At 37.6% G+C, this 15,112-nt stretch overlaps 1 protein-coding gene across 4 annotated transcripts in view; it reads right to left on the bottom strand.

The window, feature by feature from the left end:
- Window positions 1–15,112, bottom strand: part of DCBLD2 (discoidin, CUB and LCCL domain containing 2) — a 91,118-nt gene that overhangs the window by 18,430 nt on the left and 57,576 nt on the right. For all 4 annotated transcript variants that reach the window (XM_060640172.3, XM_060640171.3, XM_078452928.2 and 1 more), the window contains 6 exons: window positions 9,010–9,061; window positions 6,760–6,832; window positions 6,311–6,444; window positions 4,542–4,582; window positions 3,505–3,720; window positions 2,639–2,763 (listed from right to left, as the gene is read on the bottom strand). In XM_060640172.3, coding sequence (XP_060496155.3) covers window positions 2,639–2,763; window positions 3,505–3,720; window positions 4,542–4,582; window positions 6,311–6,444; window positions 6,760–6,832; window positions 9,010–9,061 — 641 coding nt within the window. The remainder of the gene's footprint in view (window positions 1–2,638; window positions 2,764–3,504; window positions 3,721–4,541; window positions 4,583–6,310; window positions 6,445–6,759; window positions 6,833–9,009; window positions 9,062–15,112) is intronic.

A 15,112-nucleotide genomic window follows, 5' to 3' on the forward strand; every position in this document is an offset into this window, starting at 1 on the left:
GACTTCTAGGATCTGTAGGGAGTTCTCCTTAAATCTTCAGTTCCATGTAAGGAAACTATCTGTGGATGGGAAAAGAACCACTGAAAAGGAGTCCTTTTCAGGGTTGGGAACAGCACATGTTACCAACAGATAGTGTGAAGAAAACTCATTTATACATGGGACTTTGGGTTGAGTACTTGGAACACTATTGTCTCTGTAGTAGAAAAAAAATCTGAACTAAAAGCGCTCAGGTCCTGCCTAACAAAGCTAAAATGTAAACCTTAAAAAGACCAAATAATTCCCAAGTAACCTAACTGCATACCAGAATAAAGCTAAAAATATTTGAGTAATAAAAAACACTAGCACCAAACAATGTAAAAGTTCACAATGTCTGGCAACCAATAAAAAATTACCAGGCATGTAAATATTTTACATAATACCCATCAACACAAAAAGACCCACATGGGAGCACCTAGGTGGCAGAGTTAAGGGTCCAACTTTTGATTTTGATCTCACAGTTTGTGAGATCAAGTCCACGTCAGATTCTGTGCTGACAGCATGAAGCCTGCTTGGGGTTCTCCCTCCCTCTCCCTTGCATCCTCCCTGCTTGCTCCCACTCTCCCCTCTCTCTCAAAATAAATAAACTTAAAAAAGAAAAAAGACCCACATGTGACACATTAATAGACAGAATTAGCAGATAAGGGCATTAAAAGAGTTATTATATACTCCATATGTTTTAGAGGTGGAAAAAAGCATGAGAATGTTCAGGAGAGACTTGAAAGAAATTTTTAAAAGCCCAAAACTGAAAATTTTGAGGTAAAAATACAACACAGAAGATAAAAATACACTGGACAGGATTAATAGATTAGATGTTACAGAACAGATTAGTGAACTTGAAGATAAAACAATAGAATTTTCCAAACTAGAACAAGGAGATTAAAAAAAAAAAAATGTGTAGAGCACCAGTGAATTGTGAGACATCTGCAAGAGTCATAATATTCATGTAGTTAGAATTAGAGAAGCAACATATTTGAGAAAAAATGGCCCACAATTTTCCAAATTTGATGCAAATTATAACCAACAGATCCAAGCAGCTCAAAAAAGCCCAAGCAGAAGAAACACGAAGACAACTACACAAAGGTACATCATAATCAAACTGCTTAAAACAGATGATAAAAAGAAAATCTTAAAAGCAGCTAAGGAATAAAAAGGCACATTACCTATTGAGGAACAAAGGAATTCTCACTGGAAACAACGCATACCAGAAAACAATGGAGGGAAAAACTACATCAACCTAGGTTTCTATACTTAATGAAATTATCTTTCAAAAATGAAGCAAAAAAGAAAGTCTTTTTCAGAAATATAATTCAACGGTGCTAGATGTTTTTATAATAGGAGCATGGATAATTCTTATAATTTCAAAAAATTAACTATATTCCACAAGTATAACCAATATTCTACAAATAAGTACAGATGTGCTCAGAGTAAAAAGTAGCCAAGTTTGGGGTTAAGCAGAAGAAGATAAGTATAAAGACAATACGAGCCTCACCAAAGATGAAGGTCATGTGATATCAAACAGAAAAGAGGGAAGATGACCTTGAATAACAACGGAAGAGTTTAGATCCATATGACAGATTATAGGAAGCCCCTGGAGTTTTCTGACTAGAGAGATAAGAAAAGTGGTAACTGAAGATATATTAGCAAATCATACATATGATAGAGAACTGACAGCATCATATAGTTGAAATTAAACTCAGGGAAGTTTCACTAAAAAAAATTGTGCTTACAATTTCAATTCTAGGTGATAAGAAATCTACCCTCCTTGAGCACAAGGATTCGCCCAGTTATAAGATCTTTGTGGTGGATCACGAGCCAGAGGTACTTCCACCTACTCCCCATCCCTTATCATCTGCTCTGGACCATTTCTGCATTATCACAGTCTACTAACTAAAACAACAATTTCATAATTACCACAGAAGTTAAGAAAATTCTTCAGGTAGGAAAAAAAAAAAAATAGAAGTTTCCTAAGACAAAATTTGGGGAGGTAATCTTGAAATGAACTTTCAAATCTATATCCTATACTATAATGTACTTTTGCCTTTAGCTTTTGTCTTTTGTCCCCCCTGGCCTACAGAAAAGCAATCTGGGAACAAAATTAGGCTCTCCATCATTCTTTGGATTAATAAGAAAATCTTAAGAAATTACAAGTTCATTTTTAGGATTTTTTTTTTTAAGTTACCACTACTTACTCAAAGTCATTCATGTAGGCTCTATGCCCAAATTCACTCATTCATGTAGATTCTACGCCCAACGTGGGGCGTTGATCCTGAGATCAAGAGTCACATGCTCTACCACTGAGCCAGCCAGGCAGTCCTCCTTTTTAGAACTTCTTCATAAAGTATCTAAACAATTGAGTTAAAAATGTAGCGAAAAACATCAGGAAAGTACTTACCCTTAAAATAATTAAAAACGACCTGGAACCACTAAGAATTTCCTAACCACAGTTAGAAGAGTAAAGAAAGCTAAAAACCAACACAAGGTAAAATAACCAGAAGAAAGCAGAGGCCAAATGATAACCAACGTTAACATCACACAGGAGAGCTTCCTTGATTTTTGGTAAAGGCCCATTTTTAAAATAAAACCTTGATAATCATTTTACCTTATCCTGCTCCACACCAGGCTCTCTATACACCGTCCATCTCTGTCCATCATCGCTGTATAGAATTCTGTAGGCTGACACATAGTAATTGTGTTCCACCATGGTGGAGCCAGTGGTTACGATGCCTAAAGAACGCAGAGTGGCTTTCATTAGTGTGCACGGTCTGATCCTTGAAGTTTGTTCAGCGTTGAAGCCCAAATACCTAAAGTGTACTGTCCAGACATTTTTGCCAGTAGCACATTACTGTCTCTGAGGGCCAGGTTTCATTATAATAGTAAATAAATCTTTGGTTCTGTTCCCTTGTAGAGACACATGAATTATGGGTGTACATAAGGAAAGGACTATTCTGTTTTGACAGCTTGTGTTCACATCACTGTAAAATATATCTTACCTACCAAGTAACAACGACCCCCTGGGAAGGAACAGATTAAAACGATTCTTTTTTTCAGAACCAAATCGACATCAATCTTTAACAAAAATTACTTAACCCAATTCTAATCAATTATTCTAACGATCTGATGAACTGCTCCAAATAAATTTGTATTCAGCACATGAAGAGTATTATTTATAACACTTAAAATGAACTCCTTGAACATAAATTTCTTTTAATGACTATAAGAGATGTCAAGATCACTTAAATGAAATAGTACCTTAAAAGAATCTTACTACAATGAAAAAGCAAAGTTAATAAAAATCAAATACCAACCCCTCTCCTCTGCCATGTTTCATAAAACCACCTACAGTAATATTTAACACCATACAATTACATTTGCAGTGACCTAATCTTCTATGAAAATCTTCGATGTTATCAGGTTTCTGAATAAAATCAGAACCAGGAATCATTCTAGAAAAGTATGTCTCCCAACCTGTTATCTTCTTTTCTTTATTCAGATCTATTTGTAACCACTGATACTCATCGGCGGCAAAAGCAGCCCAAGGAGGTCCGGGTTGCTTCAGCCTGGCTTTCTCAGGTTTCCAGCTGTTCTCCCGCCCTGTGTGGTCAGTCCACTCCAGCACAGACGATGCTGTTATCTGCGGATCGGCAATCACCCCGGATTCCATCCCCAGTGTGCCATAACAGCCTGAAACGACAGAGACAGTAATGTGGTTTCCAGATATAAATTCAAAATCTGTATAAATGTGCTCATTGGAAACTTTCTATTGTACATGTAATTAATATATACTATGCTAATAACACACTGTAATACAGAAATTTCAAAAGTAGGCGATGTTCCTGGTTCTATGTCTTTCTGTCTTGTCAAGAAATGGACATATTTATTCACAAGCAATAGCCATTAGTTTAGCAGCAATGCATTATCCTCTTCCTGGGACACTGTCTTCAGACCAATGGATGACTCACTCCCTACTGCCTTCAGGTGTTTGCTCAGGTGTCACTTTCTCCACGAGGCCTTCCCTGACTCCACTTAAAACTCCAGACCAGTCCCTCCTGCACTGCCTATCCTCTTTTCTTGACTTACTTTTCTACATTTTCTATAATATTATAGAGTTATTTATAATTTATTTATAATTTATTATTTATTTATAATTTGTTTATCTACTGTTTCCTGTCAATCTCTCAATACCAGTATTTAAGCACCAGGAAAGGAGGATTTTGTTTATTCTGCTCACTTTTGTTTCACTAGCACCAGAACAGTGCCTGAAAAATCAAAGATGCTCATAAATATATTCTGTTGAATTAATTATTTCCTCAAACATAGTAAAAAAATCACCTTTCCTAAGGAACTTCCCAATAATATAAAACCTTCAGTTATTCCATTCATTGTATTACTGTGACATATGAAAAAGTGCAAAAAAACAGCAATTGGCATACTGCATGACAGTGTTTAAAAAATATTAACAATTACACAATTATAGTAAGTTACAAAGTCCATGAAAGGCTTACCACTTGTCTTAAATGTAAAAAGACTTGTAGATAAGTGTCCCCTGAAAGAGAGAAAGGTTTTTCTTGGTGACACTCATATATTGACTTCCCCATATTTGTCTTAGTAAAACTTTTTCTTTTGTTTTTATTTTACTATACAAAGAACTAAGGATATTCTACGGCCATTAAACAACTGATACTGTTCTTAGCCAAAAAAAAAAAAAAAAAAAAAAAAAAAATCTGCTTTCAAAACAGCTTCTGAAATCAGAATAACAACTTCTGATCTCAGCATCAACAACTTTCTCTACAAGTATCTAGTGCCTGTATCACACATGAAATGTGCAAAGTATGCCCATGTAACCTTTAATATGTACTTATTTTCTTTATCTTTCATGGAAATAAACGGATTCCTCAAACTTTTATGTGTCATTTGCTTTTGTTGCAAGTACATTGTAACTCTCAGAGAATGAGGCTCAGGTTTCCTGGGATAAACAGAAAAAAAGCTGACTACAAATAAGAGAGCTTGCACTTGTTACAGGAATAAGCACAGCTCAGAACAAGTTTAAGCTGCAACCCAGCACATCTGGATTTCAAAGTAACAGGCAAGTTAAGTGCAGTGGGAAGAATGGAGGGGGAGGAGAACACGTGACTAGTTTACCAAGGACTCTAAAGAACCTGGGGGGATAAAATCATCAGTGTATGCTCCTGACTTCAGCACAACATTCAAACCATTATTCCAAATGGATGTGACCCACCCTTATTTTTTTCTTAAGGTATGAAAGGAAGAGAACTGATGAAAAAAATTCTTTCTAAAGGTAGAAGAGGGGAAAGGAATGAAAGAGTCTGCGTAAAATCATCTAGAGGAAACCAAGAGATGGAAAGGTAGCTAAGTCTATACCAAGGATGGGCAAATGATAGCTCATACAGGGCCTGTTTTGTATGGCCAGGGAGCCAAAAATGGTTTCTGCATGGTTAAAAAGCTTTAAATGAACCGAAAAAGAGTAAGTGACCAGGGACATGTGGCACATAAAGCCCAATATATGTGCGAGCTGGTCCTTTGCAGAAGAAGTCTGCTGGCTCCTGTATTATACCGTCATGGACACGGATTATGCTCTCATCTTCTGAATGAAAACTGCCCTAGGACTTCTGAAGAGAAACTGGCCTGCTTTCAATTAGGCTTCGTATTACCTACAGGACTAAGACCATCTAAGAGGCAAGATTTATAAAAACAGATCCCAAGTATTACATTTCTATTTAATGTTTCAACTTTTCTTGCTTGTGATGCCTATTCGGTTTCATAAAACTGATCACTGTAGTGACCATAAAAATACATTCTTCAAATATTCTCTTTGGATTAGAGGAGGATTTGTAACACTACTACTTCTGATTTATGTCAAAATTTAATTTATACTGAAAAGTATTTCAGTTATCTCAATCCATCCTAGGTCACACAGGCTGTAAGAAACAGAGCACTTATGTCTCCTGATCTTTAAAATGAAATAAAAATTTGGCCACAGACTTTTAGACCCTTACTCTTGAAACTATTTAAGCACTCAGGAAAGAACAAATCATCCTCCTAAATGACTACCTTTCTGATTGAGAACATGCCAAGGTAGTGAGACCTGGCCTATATTCTTCAGGATATTCAGACAATCAGCACACAAAGATGGGAGTGCTCACCCCACCATTGTGATTCCATGAACACCATTAACAGTGATGTTGCTCAGGTCTAACTAGTCACTATCCCACCCCTGCCCAACCCGCTTATCATCAATAACACATATACTTACACCACAGATGTGACGTTGTTAGCCAAAGAACTCTCATAATACGGGATACCTTTACTAATTACAACACTGATTTGGCCACCCAAAATGTTTGACACTACTCCTGCGTGCACACCAGCCATGCACAACGGTGAGGACTTGAAGAAAGGAGAAATAAAACGTTAGTATTTAATTTTCTTTGGGTAATTTATAAACAAGACACGTATGCTTCCTCAAGAAAGGAGTTGACCCAGGCAGTATTCTCAGTAAATATAGGATTATTGATGTGATAACAAAGAACAGACTTGTAGCACAAGAATGAAACATTACATAATACAAAAAAAAGTAATAATAATAATTCCTTGAAAATAAGATTAAAGATATACAATCGGTACACATCAACCTACTCTGGAGTTTAAAAAAAATAAAGTTAAATCACAACGTTAACATAAGTCTATGTTACTGCGACTTACATCTCTGTATCCATGAGGGATTGTTCCAGAGATCTCAGCAAAAGGAAGCAAACAACCAGCTGGGCAGTACTTACTGTGAAATGAAAACAAGTTCAAGGGTATATACAGTGTACTTTCTGGGGGAAAAGAACAAAAACCACACATTCATTTTTCAGCTCATTTAAAAAGTATAATCTCACTGCCCTAAGAGAAGCACCACTTCTAAAAAGCCCTTTTTTTTTTTAGTTCATAATGAATGGTAGACATTTTTACTATATGATCTATTCATATTTAATATGAATTTAATAGCTACAAGCTATTCTATTTTGTGAATGAACCACAATTTATTTTACCAACATTCTATGGATCAAATTTAAGTTGACTTAAAATGTTTGGCATTTATTCATTTATTTACTCATTCACCCACCCATCTACCCACTCAACACATTTATCCGAATGTCTATTTTGTAGTCTGTTAAGTGCTGGGCTGTGCTAGGTACTGGGTTTACAAACATCAGCCAAATAAATATGCCCCCGTTTTCACTATGTCTATGCTCCAGAAGTCGGGGGAAGGACGTTAAACTGATACCTAAATGAGTAATTAGATTATGATTTTGCTACGAAGAAAAGGTGCTCCCTGAAATAAGTAGGAGAAAGCAAAGTTAATAGAAGTAAAAAGTAATACAAACATGCAGTAAATTTACTATGTGCCGAGCAGCCTTCTGAGTACCTCAGGTAACCCACACAAGAACCCTAATGGTAGATATCATTATTTTCCTCATTTTACAGATGAAGAAACTGAAAACAGTGTGCCCAGGTCCCGCAACTGGGAACTGCCAGATGGGCTCCCAAGTCTAAGTTTTTACACCAGGCTCTGCACTGCCTCAGTCAGGAAACAGGGCTCTGAGGAAGTGAAGCCTCATCAAAGGGAGGGCAATGCACCCTCATGGACAGGAACAGCAGGCCCATGAAGCAAGGGGGCCTGTGTGTGTGTCATCAACGGAGGATGACCAGTGCAGGTAGAGTACAGTGAGCACTGTAAAACTAAAAGGGTAACATTAGTTTGAGAGAAGCTGGAGAGGTAGGCAGGGGCCAGATCATGCAGAAGCCTTGGGAGCTATGGTGAAGAGTCTGGAATATATTTCTAAGTAAAAATGGGAAGTCAATTAAGGATTTTGACAGCTTATACACACAATCTGATTCATATTTCCAAAAAGGATTATTCTAGCTCCTGAGAAGAAAGAGACTGTAAGGAACTACGAGTGGAAGCTGAGACATCGTTAGGCTGGTAGTGCCATAGGCCAGGCAAGAGAGAACGGCAGTTTGCATTTGGGTGGTGATGACAGAGCTGAGAGGAGAGGCTACAAGACCCTCAGGCAGGGCTGGGTGCCACACACTGATGACAGAGCCACCTCTGCTGATCGGGATCCTCCCTGAGTGCTGAATAGAGTACCCATCCCTCACAGAACTATTCTGGAAGACAAAATAAAGGTTGTTCTTTGGGGAGTGGCAGAAAGCTGGGGGGAGGTTAGTGACATAGCTCTTACAAGATGGGAATAAATTTGCCAGGCAGAGAGTAAAGCGATTCTAGGCAAAAGTTCAGATAGCTCAGAGCAGTGTAAAGAATCCAGAGCTGTTTCAATATAAGTATGTAAGATGACATTGGAAAATTGGCCCAAGAGCTACTTGTGAAGGATCCCGAAACCAGGCTAAGGAATTTGGATGACATCTGCCCTAAGAAGGAACTCATGAAGATTTTAAAGTAGGGGAATGATCAGACATGTATTTTAGGATGTAATTTGGCAGCAACGTGAGTGGTGGAATAGAAGCCAGCAAAGGTTAGTCCCAGCCGAGACAAGAGACAAAGAAAGCAGCAAAACAGTAGTAGAAATGCTGCCTGGGCAAGAACACTGAAGAATTCAGTCCCAGCCGAAATCATTCTCTTCTCCTTTTTGAGAAAAGATAAGTAACGCCTCTAGCTTCATTAGCAGTTTTGCCAGGCTTTGAAAAGCAACTAGTTCTACTTTTAAAATATATTAAATTATACTTTCATTGTAGAGAAGATCCAAATGCTACAATTAAAGCAAAATTTAAACATGGCCACTCAAGGGCTTTAAACAAGCTCTAATTTGCTGACATCTTAGAGCAATGATTATGTGTCATGTGTGTGACACATACATTAATGTACATTATCTTTAGTGTATAAAGAATAATGATGAAGTAGATGAAGAATAACAGTGAAGGGAAAAAAGGTTACAAATACAGTCATACCTGAACTCAGGTTCCAAAAAACTGGATGCAGTGTCTAAACAAGTAATCAGATCTAGAAAAACAAAAACAAAAAACAGATTCAATAATACATACTTTTACTGAACACCAACTGTTTCCAAATCCCAAATCATATTGTTCTAAATTTTAAATCTCAACAGCTGTCAAGGTAGTACTAATAACTTTTTACAAATTTTTGTTGATCAGGATTTCCTTGATTTTAAAGTATCTTGACTTCTAGGGCTCTGTCTCTCCAATACTGTTTGCTACCACATCACCTCATTGAGTCCTGTATCGAAGTTACACAGATGAGTGTAATTTACAGACATAAAATGACTTCTACAAAATATAGCTCCTGAAAAAATAAAAACTTTTTCATTATTGTATAGCTTAAAAAACGATCCTTTGCTAGTTACACACAAGGAAAACAGTGACAAAAGAGAGGTGAATTGGGGCGCCTGGATGGCTCAGTCGGTTAAGCGTCCGACTTCAGCTCAGGTCACGATCTCACGGTCCGTGAGTTCGAGCCCCGCGTCGGGCTCTGTGCTGACAGCTCAGAGCCTGGAGCCTGTTTCGGATTCTGTGTCTCCCTCTCTCTCTGCCCCTCTCCCATTCATGCTCTGTCTCTCTCTGTCTCAAAAATAAATAAACGTTAAAAAAAAAAAATTAAAAAAAAAAAAAAAAAAGAGAGGTGAATTAATTTTGTTGCTCTAAGTAACTAAAATCTAGTCCATGGCCAGGACTAGCAGCACCAGCATCTTCTGGGAACTTAACAGCAATTCAAATTCTTGAATACCTTCCAGACTTACAGAATCTCTGGACGTGGATACTCAAAAATCTGCTTTAACAAATCCTCCAGGGAATTCTTAAGCACGCTAAAGCTGAAGAAGCCCTAACCTAAATAAGACGGAACTTCAAAAATTTAACATTTCTATCTAGAAACCAAATCCGAGCAAGAGGTAACTTGTTTCGTTAAGACTTAGCTCACAGACTGGGTAAAACGTGGCTTTAGGTTCAAAGATGTCAATGGCTTCCTTCTGCTCTTAGCACAGAGGGCAGAGCTGTCAACATGGCCCACAGGTCTTGAGGTGCCTGGTCCCGCCTAAGTCTTGTTTTGTACCTGTGCACAGGTTTCTTGCCACATCCACCCTCTTTGGTTCCTTGGGTACATATTGCTCTCTTGACCGAGAATGATTTTCTACTGTCCTTTAGCCTTGCTGGCTTAACTGCTGCATCCTCACAGAAGCTGTTCCTCACTTTCACAAGTCAAACACCTTTAGCACATGGTAGGCACCTAAGGCTTTTTGTTTGTTTTAGTGAATAGGTGACTATTACATGTTGTCAAAGTACCACGTGTTATGTAAGAACAATCCGTTGACGTAATCACGGAGCTATAAGCAACATCATTTTACGATGCCTAGTCTATGGACAGAAAAGGCTTTTAGTCCTCATCTTTGTATCTATTGACAGCAATCACAGCATATGGCCTAACAGGAAGCTTTCAATCAACATTAATGAATAAAGGGATGAATAAAAGTCTGTGACTGTTGGCATGTTTGGCTAAGTCCATTCATGGATAGCCTGTATAGAGGAAAAACTAGGCCTTAAGGCAATCACAAAAGTAAGTGATTTACATATAAATTCTTGGCCAAACAAGTGAGCTGAGGGTGACAATACACTGATGAGAGAACACCCCACATGCATCCTAGCATGCTGACGGATACAAATGTTTGTTAAATTAATGGGCACCACAGCAAGCATAGCATCACTGATTATTCTAGCTTACAATTCTGAAGAAATTATCACCCAAACGAAATCTGAAAGACCTAGAGCTAGTAACTGTTATGCCAATAGAAAAGTGATTATTTTGAGAGTGATTACATGGATTCATATCTACACACCATAGACACTTGAATGATAATTAAATCTGTGTTTTAGGAGTTTAAGAGAATACATGCCTGGATAGGGGTTCACTAAGACCTGGCTGAATGACTGGGAAAAGCAGACACACTGAATTGCCTATACCCTAATTATTCCTAATTACTCCACACTGCATCAATGAGAACTGATTTTCTGCTTTCCTGCTCTACCAAAAGAGTTTCTAGCTTCTAAGATTAGAGGTTCAACTTCTAAAATTAACAGCCTGGGTTGCAAAGGTACCTGTGTGGTCCAACATGGCATTCAAGCCATAGGAAGACTGCCAGCTGGCCTCATTACCTTCAGGCCACATGCCAGAATGCTGGTCAACTATGGATATACTTGATCAGAACAGGGTTTTATTATAAGTCCATGCAGAACTGAAATTCCAGATTATGCCATGCATATGTATGCAACTCACTTGACCTTGCTTTCAAATTCCATGGAGGCTCAAAAGAGGTCCCTAGGAGGAAAATAGGAATTGAAAATGGACAGCTATGAGGAGAGCCAAGAAGACTAAAGACAGAGAAAGGAAATCATGATTACAAATATTGAGCTTTACAACTGCACAAAGGCAAAGAAAGAAAACATGGAGCAGGCAATTAAGAAGCTTTAAAACGTGTCTTTCCTGAAAGCTTTTCCCAAGTAAACAATCTTCCAGAAAACCACTATTACTACAAACCTTCTAGCTAATAAGAACACAGCTGAGGCAAGATAAATAGAACTCAAAAGAAACCATCTGCCTAAGAGACTTCTGATAGCAATGTATAAGAAATTATATAAATGGAACAGAAGAATCCAGAAATAAGTTCTAAATTTAAAGTCAGCTGATTTTGACAACGATGCCAAAACAACTCAGTGGGGAGGAAGAAAGGTCTTTTTAACAAACGTGCTGTGAAAAGAGGATATCCACATGCATAAGAATGAAACTGGACCCCTACCTCAGATCCCATACAAAAATTAAAAGGGATCTAAATTTAAGAGCTAGCACTATAAAACTCTTAGAAGAAACTAGAGGTATAAATCTTGATCTTGGATTAAGCAATGTTTTCTTAGATATGATACCAAAAGCATTATAGTCACACAAAAATACGTTAATTGAATTCTATCAAAATTAAAAACTTCTGTACTTCAAAGAATGCTATCATGAAAGAGAAAGATAATCCACACAACGGGGGGAAAATATATGAAAATCATATAATCTGATAATGACCTAGTATCCAGAATACATAAAGAATTATTTCAACTTGATTTTAAAAAAGACAATCAACCCAATTTAAAAATGAGCAAAGGATCTGAACAGACATTACTCCGAAAAAGACATACGAATGGCCAATAAGCACATAAAGATATTCAATATCATTAACCATCAGGAAAATGCAAATCAAAGTCACAATGAGATACCGCTTTATATCCACTGGGATGTCTAGAATCAGAAGGACAAATAGGACTTGGAGAAATTGGAACCCTCATGCACTTCCTGAGGGATTTTTAAATGGTGTAGCTGCTTTAGAAAAGAGTTTAGCAGTTTCTTAAAAAGAGATTCCATATGACCCAGCAATTCCACTATTAGTATATACACAAGAAAACTGAAAATATGTCCATACAACCCTTCACAAATGGTCATCAACTAATGAATGGAGAAACAAAATGGGATATATCTACACAATGAAATATTATTCAGCCATCAAAGGGAATAAAGTACTCATATATGCTACAACATGAACTCAAATACGCTAAGTGAAGATGCAAGTCAAAAAAGACCATACTGTCTGACTCCATTTATATGAAATGTCCAAAATAGGTAAATCTATAGAGAAAAAATCAGATTCGTGGTTACTGAGGACTGGAGAGGGAGAGGGTTAAGAGGTAGTGAATGGGAGATCACCACTACTGACTATGGGGTTTCTTTTGGGGTGATAAAAATGTTCTAAAATGGACTATAGTGGTGGCTACACAACTCTGAATATACTGAAAATCAGTCAAGTGTAGTGAGTAGGTGAATCATATGGCATAATAAAATGATAATAAAAAATTTTAAAGTGAAGAAAAAGATGCTATTATAAAAGCAGTAACAGTTTTCCTTTATATAGAGCACATCTGCATTGAGGGATGAAATAAAGCGTAGTAAAACAGTCAGGACTGGCAGCTCACTTATTTATTCATTTGTTCACTCAACAAATACTTAGGTAAGTATGTATGATGACCAGGTGTTGTTCTAGGTACTAGAAATAAAGCAAAGAACACTCAGATAAAAATCTCTGCATATAGAGAGTGTATGTACCTTGTGTGGGGTGATAAGAGAAAATAGACACGAGTATGAAATGGACATACTATTATTAGGTGATAAGTGCATTAGAAAAACAAAGAAAGGAAGGCAGTTACGAAAAGTTAAGGGGTTCCGATTTTAAGTAGCATGGTCAGGAAAGACCTTACTGAGAAGGTGGCAGGAGGTGAGGGAGTGAGGCATGAGGTACGTGGGTAACGGAGAATAGGCAGAGGAATCACAAAGGCCCTGAGGAGGGAGCACGCTCAGCATGGTGGCTGCCAGAGTGAACACTGGGAAGAAAAGTAAGCGATGAAGTCAGACAAGGAAAGAGAAGCCAAATCCTATAGGGTCCTGGAGGTAAGGACGTTGAACAAAGAGAGAGGAGACTTTCATTCTCATGCTCACCACTGGGCTGAGAGTAGGTTGAAGGGGAGATGGGGAAGAAACACAGGTCAGCAAAAAAATCTCCTGCCATAATTGAGGTAACTTGAATCGGAGTGGCAGGAGTGGAGGTGTTGAGATGTAGTCCGATGCTGATATTTGTTCATATATATTCTGAGAAGTGGCCAATGGATATAAAGTTTGAGAGAGTCAAAGACAACTCTAAGGTTTCTGGCCTGAGCAAAGTGAAAGCTGAACTTACTATATGTAAAGTGTTTAGGCAGTGATCTTAATAATGATAAAGTACTCATCGCAAACTCAACTGTCATGCTAGATCCACTTTCAAAGTGCGAGACAGTATATAATTTGCTCCGTTCTTAACTAGGAGCTTCTGCATGGGATTAAAAAAAATCCAATATTAAATACATACGAGAGAGTATTTATAACATACATATTATTAACAAAACACTAAACAGAAGTTATAGGTTCTGGGCCATAGAGAGTGGCAGCAGTGGTGTGCAGAATACCCTCAGCGGTTCTGCGGAAGCTGACTGGCATTCTATTCTCTTTTCCTTATGCAGCCCAAGGGAGACCTGGCATCTGCAGTGTAGACGCTACACTAGTCTGAGCAGTACAGTCCAACCCAGAGTGAGTGTCATCATGATTCCTAGAAACAGAATTCCCCTAATATCTGCCACCTTCCTTAACCCTGGAAGGCTCTCTAGAAGACAAAGGCCTCAGGTAGCGTTTGAAGGTAGAATCATGCAATTGTGAGGAAGAACAGGAGAAAATTCAAGAACAAAGGCAAGCCAACAGTCAACAACAGGATGACAGATTTCAGTTTTCTTAATGAAAACACCAACATCAGACTTTCTAAGATAGCTCCCAACTTAGCAATACTACTGTCAGCCATAACTGATAACCTATGCACAAGTTTGTTTTTAATTTAAGTACAATTAAACATTTTTCCAGTACATAAAAACTGCACAGGCTGGGGTACCTTATAATTGCCCCATGAAATATTTACTTAAACATGAGTCTAATGTTAACCCATACATAACACCATAAAAATATGAAATATTTTAGAAGTTCAAAAATCAATTAAAAAATAGCATACTGGTTACTATCTTAGGAATGTTTTCCATTCACAGCACTGGCCATTTCTGTGAATGCAAAATTATGAAATAGATTTAGATTCTCCCCCAATTAATACTCGGTTTTGTGTTACTGAATGAATTGAAAACACTCTCAGCAGTGTTAGCACTGTGACTAACAACAGAACACTAACTATATTAACTGCAGGGTATAATTTTCGTCCAGTGAAGGAAAGGTAGCTTGAGTACCTATATTCATTCTAACTCAAGAAAGCATAATGTATCATAACTAAGTTACTCTATTTGGCAGAAAGAAGAAAATATATGAAGACGACGACGTATATTCCTCTCCTTTATTTGCTCTAATGTTCTTTAACAAATTTCCCAGAGCCTGAAGGAACACGAAGTCATGCTTTCTAATTCACACTTTGTCAGCAATCTTGCA

Source organism: Panthera onca, chromosome C2 (genome assembly GCF_046562875.1).
Source record: "Panthera onca isolate mPanOnc1 chromosome C2, mPanOnc1 haplotype 2, whole genome shotgun sequence".
Classification (NCBI taxonomy): domain Eukaryota; kingdom Metazoa; phylum Chordata; class Mammalia; order Carnivora; family Felidae; genus Panthera; species Panthera onca.